The sequence below is a fragment of the Geospiza fortis genome, unplaced genomic scaffold (assembly GCF_000277835.1).
Source record: "Geospiza fortis unplaced genomic scaffold, GeoFor_1.0 scaffold171, whole genome shotgun sequence".
Classification (NCBI taxonomy): domain Eukaryota; kingdom Metazoa; phylum Chordata; class Aves; order Passeriformes; family Thraupidae; genus Geospiza; species Geospiza fortis.
Window position 1 is genome coordinate 3134403 of NW_005054313.1, and position 9051 is coordinate 3143453.

General features: G+C 38.7%; 1 protein-coding gene across 2 annotated transcripts in view; it reads right to left on the reverse strand.

Moving 5' to 3' along the window:
- Positions 1 to 6286, reverse strand: part of GABPB1 (GA binding protein transcription factor subunit beta 1) — a 16461-nt gene extending 10175 nt beyond the window's left edge. Inside the window, exons 1-5 of one of the 2 annotated variants that reach the window (XM_014306493.2) lie at positions 3500 to 6286; positions 3056 to 3163; positions 2079 to 2246; positions 1423 to 1617; positions 223 to 334 (exon numbers count right to left, since the gene is read on the reverse strand). In XM_014306493.2, coding sequence (XP_014161968.1) covers positions 223 to 334; positions 1423 to 1617; positions 2079 to 2246; positions 3056 to 3163 — 583 coding nt within the window. In that variant the 5' untranslated portion in view covers positions 3500 to 6286. Of the gene's footprint in view, positions 1 to 222; positions 335 to 1422; positions 1618 to 2078; positions 2247 to 3055; positions 3165 to 3499 lie in introns of those variants that run through there. The other variant, XM_005419620.3, reaches the window with a different exon arrangement.
- Positions 6287 to 9051: the final 2765 nt, after the last annotated feature.

Consider the following 9051-nt stretch of genomic DNA (forward strand, 5'->3'; position numbering starts at 1 on the left):
ATTTCTGATAATTTATGTCTGAGAAGATTATTGTTTTAGGTAAGTACATATTTACAACACACAAAAAACACTGATGAGGAATATGGTAACTCTTCTTACCACTGTTTTTCCTCACACCTTTTCACTAAATGGTGAAAATCAGTGAAAGTATAAAATCCCACAGCTATCCTTTAGGCATCTAAATACCTGTTCTACTGGATGTATTTGCAGAAGATACCAGACCTGTTAGGTTGACCACCCCTCCAGGCCCGATGATGAACTGCGGTGTGGCTGCGTGTATCGTCACAGTGTCCGGACTCTCGGGGTTCGTATTGATTTGGTTCTGCATTGCAATCTGGGACACAAAAGGAACAACATCATTCCCACTGCAGCTACAAAGGAGTTGCTGACTTGTGTAAGAGCTAGAATTCTTGCATGCTTCACACAAACAAGGAGGAGCTCCCTCACTGCGCTCATGCAATACACATATATCATGTCCTATCTCCAAGTACATAAGAAACTTTTTTTTGGTTGAAATCTAAAGACAGAAAATCTATTGGAGTGAAAGAGTTTAACAACACACCAGTCCTTCTCCCTACCAGTTATGTAAACAATGAGGACAAGGCTCTTTTGCAGATATGCAAGCTCACTTATCTAAAAGAGAAGTCTGAAGAACCAAGACTGTTGGGGCAGATACATATCATGAAAAGCTACTCTGACAGCTTTGCAATTGCCACGAAATGGACATGCAGTCTTTCTGTCTTTCTGTGAATTATTATTAACTTCTGTTTACTCCACCCTTTCTGCAATCAGAAGGAGGCTAAAGGAACACACCAGAAGTTCAGACATTTAAAGACATAGGGAGGCTACAGATTTATACAGTGGCATAATGATATTTTTCATTCACTTTGCATTCCTTTCTCAGTAAGATTTATAACTTAATTTGCTTTTAACAACACTATTGAACAGGGAGTACATATTTCCATGGAATTATCTATTAAAATAAATTCTCCAATAATTCAATTTTAGCTTTTCTAATTCTGGAAAAATTGGCATCTCTTCTGTCCTGCTTGAACTCCAACTAGGAAATTAATATCCATGTATGAAGCTAACTGAATACTAGGGGATAGTCAGAATATACTATCAGAGAAGGGAGTTATTTTTTTTACACCTCAATTTTAAGGAGTCCACCTACCTCTGTGTATTACATCACTCAAATTTAAGAAAATAAAGAATACTTATCCTTGACTTTGTAGGTGGTGAAAATGTGCTTTGATCAAGTAATGTTTACTAACATTAATCTCATTTCATGTAATGAACTAGACTGGAGTGTGGCATTATCAATATATGGTGTCACAGCTGCTACATTAAAAGCTTAGTTTATGACCTGTGTAATCAAGTACTTTGCTGCAAATTCCCTTAACACGAGGAATTAAAAGTTACCTGTAATATTTCTGCAATGTCTTCATTTCCATTGTCTACTGCAATATCTAATGCCGTTTTGCAAAATTTACTCTGAGCATGAACATCTGCTCCATACTTTATCAAGAGTTCTACAACTTCTTGGTGGTGATGTTCAGTAGCCCAGTGAAGTGCAGTCATTTTGAGCATGTCCTTGGCATTGACATCAGCACCATGCTACAAACAAGATCATTGCATAAATTATGTCATTACAAATATCTCAATTAAATAATGCTGGTCACAGAATGAAGCCCTAAATTGTTTTTCTCCATGAGGAATGCCCTGTTACCTTACATTTACATTTTTTTAAAAGTAATCCAATCCATCTACCAAATACTTTACCTCAAAAGGATTACAGATTCCCTAAAGTACATCTTACTTCTAAAATCTATAACTAAACACAATATCAAATTAGGAAGTACTCTTATTTTGAAACAGCAGTAAATAATTCACCTGAAATCATGATGATTTTAATGTAAAATAAATTACAGTTCAATTGGAAAACAAAGTTCCCAGTGCACACAGTTTAACTATTCATGTAATTTCAATGCTGCTTTCATGCCGAAAAGCAAATTGCAACTATCTGATCATAAACCATTGCAATAACCTCACTTCAGACTTGTTTCGGCAGTTTGTACCTTAAGTAAGACTTCTACTATGCTGGCATGGCCTTCTGATGCTGCCATATGTAATGGAGTTCTGTCCACTTTGGTTCTGGCATCCCGACTCACACCTGCTCGCAGCAACACTTCTGTGGTGGAGTAATGTCCATACTGTGCTGCTAGATGAAGTGGAGATGTTCCCAGCTGTAATGAACACAAAACATGCACATCTAACAGATGGCAGTGCAAAGCATTTCTTCTTACTCTGAAGATACCAAACCCACGTGCCAAGCCACCACTCAAAACCATTTTCCCTTGTAGTCTCAAGGAGAGAAGCTGTTGAGGCTTTTACAGAATATGAATGGGGGAGGGAAGTTTGTTGTTGCTTTCTTTTTAATCTGGGGTTTTTTTGTCTTTTTGACATGTAACATTTCAAGGGGTCTAACCCCATATTTAGTGTTGGCCAACAGGGACCTTTGGAAGTCAATTAAGTCCAACCTCCTGCTCAAAACAGTTAATTTGGAAGGTAGGTCACTAAGCAGATTAAGGCTCTTAAGAGCTTGTAAATGCCCTAGGATTTTGGGTACTTGATCTCTCTCTACAACCTATTCAAAAACCAGCACATCCAAAAGACAACTCAGTACCCCTATATCAGGGAACTCTCAGCTGCACATATTAGGCAGTTAGGACTGTTTTCATAATTCAAACCTCTTACTATACTAAGTGCATAAACACAGTAACAAGGAGGATGATTGCTGCTTTTTCCCATTAACCATTCCGAAGTTCATCTTGAAAGTCACCAGAATGAGCTCATTCACAGTCTGTTACTAAAATCAGTAGGAGGTCATATGAAGAAACAGCCAAGTTTAATTTTGAATTAGACATTAGATTATGTGAATGCAGAATTCCAAGAAGAACTGTAATATAAATGCTGAATTGTAAGAATAGTATTTCTTTCTTCAGGTGAGAAAAGTAAGACAATTTACTTTCTCCACTGTAAAAGTTGTCATTACCCAGTCTGTGGTAAAAGGTGCTCCATTTGCCATCAAAATGCGAACTTCATCATCTTGACCTGCTCGTGCAGCTTCTAAAAGTTTCTTTCCCAAATCTACTAGTGACATCTAGTGAAGAACATAAAGGAATATAAAGACAAAATAATAACATTAATGCTATTTTAAATACATACATGTTGCCTTTCTTTTTTTTTAATTATTATTTTTGAACTACTCTGAAAAGCTCAAAAACTGGAGTTGGTATTTTAGCCATGAGAATAAGCTTTATTGATTGCAATAAGCACTTTGATTTTAGAATTACTTTTGCCAGCCAAACAGAACTGATATTAGTCTGAAGATTTCAGTATGACAATGCTGTAACCACTGCAGCTGTAAAGTTAAACAAAATTTAAACTGAACTGGATGAACATTTCTTATAGCAGAAGGTGGTTTCAAAGCTCTCACCTGATACTGCAAGCTTCTGCAGCTTGGTCCAGCTTTCAAACAGTTCTACATCATGGCTGCTACGTCATACACCCAAAGGCACCATATCCACTTATCCAAAATGCCTACACGTATTTAGGGGGTACCACTATGTAAATGCACTGAGACAGGTATGAAACACAACACCTTTCTGACATCTCATCCACCACTATTTTTGTTCACCCTAAAATATAATTCCTGTACCCCCAGATGCAAAACAACACAATAAGCATATTATTGTCCTACATACAACAGATATATGAAATAAAACCCTTGCCTAAAACCAAATATTACTGCGTGCTTTAACTGTCTACAGTTACTAAAACCATGTGAAGTGCAAAGTTTTGTTGACTGAGACACTAGCTGAAAAACCTTCACATGATGATTGGATAACGTCCCTTTTACACCAAGGTTCCATATAATACTTGCAATAATATATGTAGACAAATTACACCTGTTTCTGTTGCATCAAAGAATTGCTAGAAACACAACTTTTTAAACTTGCCCCATTTCATACTTGCTATTAAATTTGTTTGGTAAAGAAAATTAGAACTAAACCATAACTTATGCTAATAACCAGAAAATACTACTACTAACATTTTAGTATACCTATTGCTATGTTTTCCCCCCTTCCAGGGTGCTAAAAATGGAATTGCTTTCATCAGTTTAGTTTCCAGTCACACACAAAGTTAAGCCTGTATTACTAATAACAGCAGTTGTGAGGCCATGCAGCCAATGTCCTACACAAAGTGAAGAGTGTATCAGTCCAGGAAGAAATCCCATTAAACATACAAATCTATCACAAAAACAGTATCTTTAGAAGTTTCTCTGTACCTGGCTCAACTGGCACATTGCTCAATGAACTGAAAGCTGTTGACTTTGGAAGAAACTAGAAAGGAGACCAAAATAGTGCAAATGCAGTATTGAACACAGATCAGTAGGGCTGTGAACTAGGGCAGGTTACCTCTGTCTGCAGAACTGACTGCAGGCAGCAATATTCCTGCCACCAAAATACTCTATTTATGTCCATCCTTCTGCTACATGTGAACACACTGATTTGTCTCCAGCCAGAAAAGGGAAGAGAAGCAGGAAGGTGGCAGGATAGGACAAATATTAACAATGGGAAAAGGAAGGAAAAAAGGAATACAGTCAGATGCAGAGGAAGGGACAACTGCTGTCTCTTTTCCATAAAGGAAAAGAGCAAAAGAGAAAATCTAGGAAATATCCTAAGAAATGGAATAAGAAAAAATCTGTCATACCTGTTAAAAAGAGACACTAGAAGTAATAATACCAAACATAAGGCAAGAGATGGCACTCAGCAAGCGCAGCAGTGAAATGAAGGAATAGAGCACTCCCTTTAAATGGCTTTTTTTTTTTTTCCCCAGTGGGGATTGCTTGTCAAGGAGGAAAAGTACACTCACAGACAGACATCCTTCTTTTTCTGGTGGTCTAATACCACCACATCAAGGCCCTCAGAAACAAAGGAAAGCTGGAAGTTAATTCAAAATACTGAGGTTACAACTAGCTCAGAAACACAACTATCCAATTTCCATTTTTGGTTTAAACAGCAGTAGAGCAAAGGAACCAATAAAATCTCATTTTGGAATTGCTGAATAATTAAGGTTGAAGGAGACCTGTCAAGATCATGTAGTTCAATATCCCAGTCAGAGGTGGCCCAGGGCTCAGTCCTGTTGAGTTTTGAATGTCTCTCTATGGATGAACATCCTACCACTTCTTCAGCCTCATTCCAGCATCCAACCACCCCCACAGAAGAGCTGCCTTCAGTATATATCCGTCTTCCTCCACTAACCAAAAAGATACTCATGATAACAAGTTACACTTAATGTCTGTTAAACTGAATTAAATTAGTCTGTACATTTAACAGCCTCTTCAGAACCCACTACCCACATCTATACACTACTGAAATGAACTGCAAAGCTGTTATGAAAAGCCTATGCAGCAAAACTCAAGCCATCCCCCCCAAAAAATATCAATTATGGTGGCCTGCAAAATACCAGTCTCACTCCCAGGAGATGTTAGGGACAAACTTCATATCAACACCTTTTCAGAGCCTCCCTGAGCACAGTCAATGATAGCACACCAGTTTTCTTCTCAATGCAAAACCAAACAGCTTTATACTACACTTGATAAAAAATGTTCTAATCAAGGAAAAAATAACCTTTCATTACTGCATATTCCTTACATTGACCAACACTCTCTATGTTGATATAAGGTGTTTGTATTTTAAACAAACACAAAGCATCACAGAGGTTGGTATATGCCTCACAATGTAGAGTTTTTACTTCAGTTACAAGAGAAATGAATCAAGTTTCAGTTCTCATGGGGTACTTCAAAGCGTGCTTGGGCCACCTAGCGGAAAAAAGAAAAAAAACTCGCAAAATTCCACTGTTCAACTAAAATAATAAAAATCCCATTACACGTCACTGATGCACTAACAGCAGCAAACAAAGAGGCATTTCCAACAAAACTCATGCACATTTAGTCACTTTTAACCAATGAATACCAGTACTCACAAAATTTCTGAAGAGTAGTCAACCCTAAGCTGATTTCCACTGGGCAGCCCATTCCAAGGATTGGTACTGTAAGAAATCCCCCAGTGACAACACATCCAACCCCTACACTCATCCACAGTCCTGGGACAGAGCGAGAAGGGTCTGCAGAATCCCAGCCTCCCATTCCACAAAACCTTTCCAGCTGCTCTCTCAAGATCGCTCAGCAACACCACAATAGTGCAGTGATACTACCACAAGCAGGATACAACAATACATTTAAAATTGAAATGAGATTGCTATTTCAAAGAGCAGTCTGCTGCTACTCCACAGTGCTAAAATCAACTCTGCTGAACAGTGTTTGAGGGTTCTCTTCAGTGTGTCATTTCCATCAAGCTCTGCTAGCATGACAGCTGGGTAACACTTTGTATGAGGACTTTTTTGGAGAATAAAAACATCACTGGCTCTGAAATAAAGACTTGAGACTGTTGGAGTTACTCTTATGGCAATGTGATAATGTTTTCAGACTTCTAAGAGCTCCTACACAAATGTGTGAAGAGGGTTTTGTCTACAACTGAGTAAATAGGGAAGAACTTCTGATTTAATCAACTCCTGAACTTCCACATTACTGCAATGTATTCTGCACAGTATCATTAGCCAGATGCCACAATTAGCTGGCAACTAAAAATAACATCAAATTATTATTGCTATTTTACTTATGTTCAAAGGAAAATTATACTACTTTTTTGCATCCATCTTAGATTTAGGTTTTTACACCCTCTACAATGAAGATCACACTGTTACCAGAAGGGTGTAGAATAGCACTCAACAGGAGTTTAGGTGGTACTATGTGTGAAATAGGCTCCGTGGGAAGCAAGTGGAGCTAAAAACCTGGCAACTTGGCATGCCTGGCTACCACACCAGTCTACAGACAACAGAGCAGCAGAGACTGCAGTCCAAATTAAAATCAAGTTTGGCTTAAAATGTTGCAGCGTCTCTCAGAGCGGTGTCCCGCCCCCAAGAGCCCAGACCTGCTCCTCTTCTACCACTGCAGTGCTGAGCATCAGCTGGTCAAGATCAACAGGCCCAAAGCAGCTGCTGCAGAACATCTGGCAGCATGGAGATCTCCCAGGCCAGTGTCTGTCCCAAGGTGCACTCCTGAAAGGGACATCCTTACTAGGGAGGAGCATGGACTGCAGCAGGGCAATTTATCAAAGGTAGCTGAATCAATACACACTGTATCTCTGATAAAGATTGGAAATCACAAAGTTCCATTAAAGGCTCATTAAACACTTTTCCCTGCTCGTGACAGATGGCAGAATTGCACTTAGAAGATGGCTGGAGACCCATCATCTCTCACATCCATTACATCTGGAAAAATAACCCTTTGAGAATGTCTTTTTCTTTCCGCTACTTAAGAAAAAAACAATTTAACCTGCTTCCCCAGACCTGACCTTCAAAAAAGCTACCACCCTACTGATTTCAACATCTCACAGTATTGCTAGAAATTCAGAATAGCCATTTCTAGCTAATTTTATGTGTCTGTCCATACCAAGGTCAATAATATTTTGAAGTTTAGCACAGAGTTTAGCATCTCATGAACAGTTTGGAATAATTTTAACAAACATATCAATTACCAGTGATTATAGCAACTTACATGGATAAAATCAAAAAGTTCCTGTCTGGTTTCCTACATGAATCAAACATCTTTTGACAATGATTTCACAAGCAATACTTCAAATATAAATATAAAAGGCTTAGACTATCCACATTTCTATCATGAATATTAGTGAAAATTACACTAATATGTTAATTGCAGTCAGCTTTAATTCCAGTGCTTTCCGCTTTCCTCTGACTGTTGTATTTGTAATTAAATTCTCTCTAGCTTGCTTGAACAGCAACACGACCTTCATGTCAGACATGCATCAGATGAAAAATACCTGATCTGAGAAAAGCAAACATTGTTGAATAGCTTAGTGGCAAAGACAGCCAGGCCTGTTAGTAATGCAGGTCTGTCCTCCTCTTAGGCTCACACATTAACTTAAGCACCAATCAACAATGAACTCAATTAAAAAAAGACTTCTCTACATCTTTTTTTACATAGGAGAGCACAGATTTGGCCATGATCTGTAACATCTAAAGAGTGTTATGCAACAAGGGGGAACCATTGGCACCAAGATTTGGACTGGCACTGCCAACAATCTACAGTTTTCACAAATAAATTTGGCACTAGATACCAAAAAGGTTCATTTGCAGCAGCTCTGACTGACATGAAGAATCCAAGGGCTCATGATGTAGCCTTTGAACTGTACCACCGCCTTAGGAGACTGTCTCAGGTTGATTAAGCTTGAAAATACCATCAAATCAAAATCATCCACCTCCTACCAACAACATTCATTTTATCATGAGGAATCTTCCTCGACAGTTTCTGTCTGGCACACAGGCCTAAAAAAAAAATCCAAATAGAAAACAAAGTGTTTTCAGCAAAGAAAGTAGGTCATGAACAAGAGTCTCTATTTAGAGTATGCTCATCTGCCACATATACTCTTAACCTTACTTCCATGGCACAGTTATGTTCCCTTACAAATACTTGTATGCATACAAGACTCAGCTAACTGCACAGTCTTACTAATAATTCAGAAATAACGAATAACTTAAAACAGGCTGAAGAACTACAGGGTATGCATTCACAACTCTGAGCACGTTTAACTCTACTACGAAGCATTCGCCGTTAAATCAAAGCCACCTTAGCAAGCAGGTTAAAGAAAAATACACAAATGCCTTAAGAACTACCACAGACGACTTCCTACAGGGGATTTCACCGACGTGCCACCAGTGTCCCACCAACGGAAACTACTTCGACTATTTGGGGAAATCGGAACAAAAAAACGACAATCCGCACTAACACATCGCATCCCACTTTTATGCTCCCATCGTACGCTTTATTAAGAGTCCAAAGCAAGAGTTACAGACTCCGGCTGAGGGGCACTGCGGAGGGGAAACCGCTCCCTTCCCGCCCGAGCC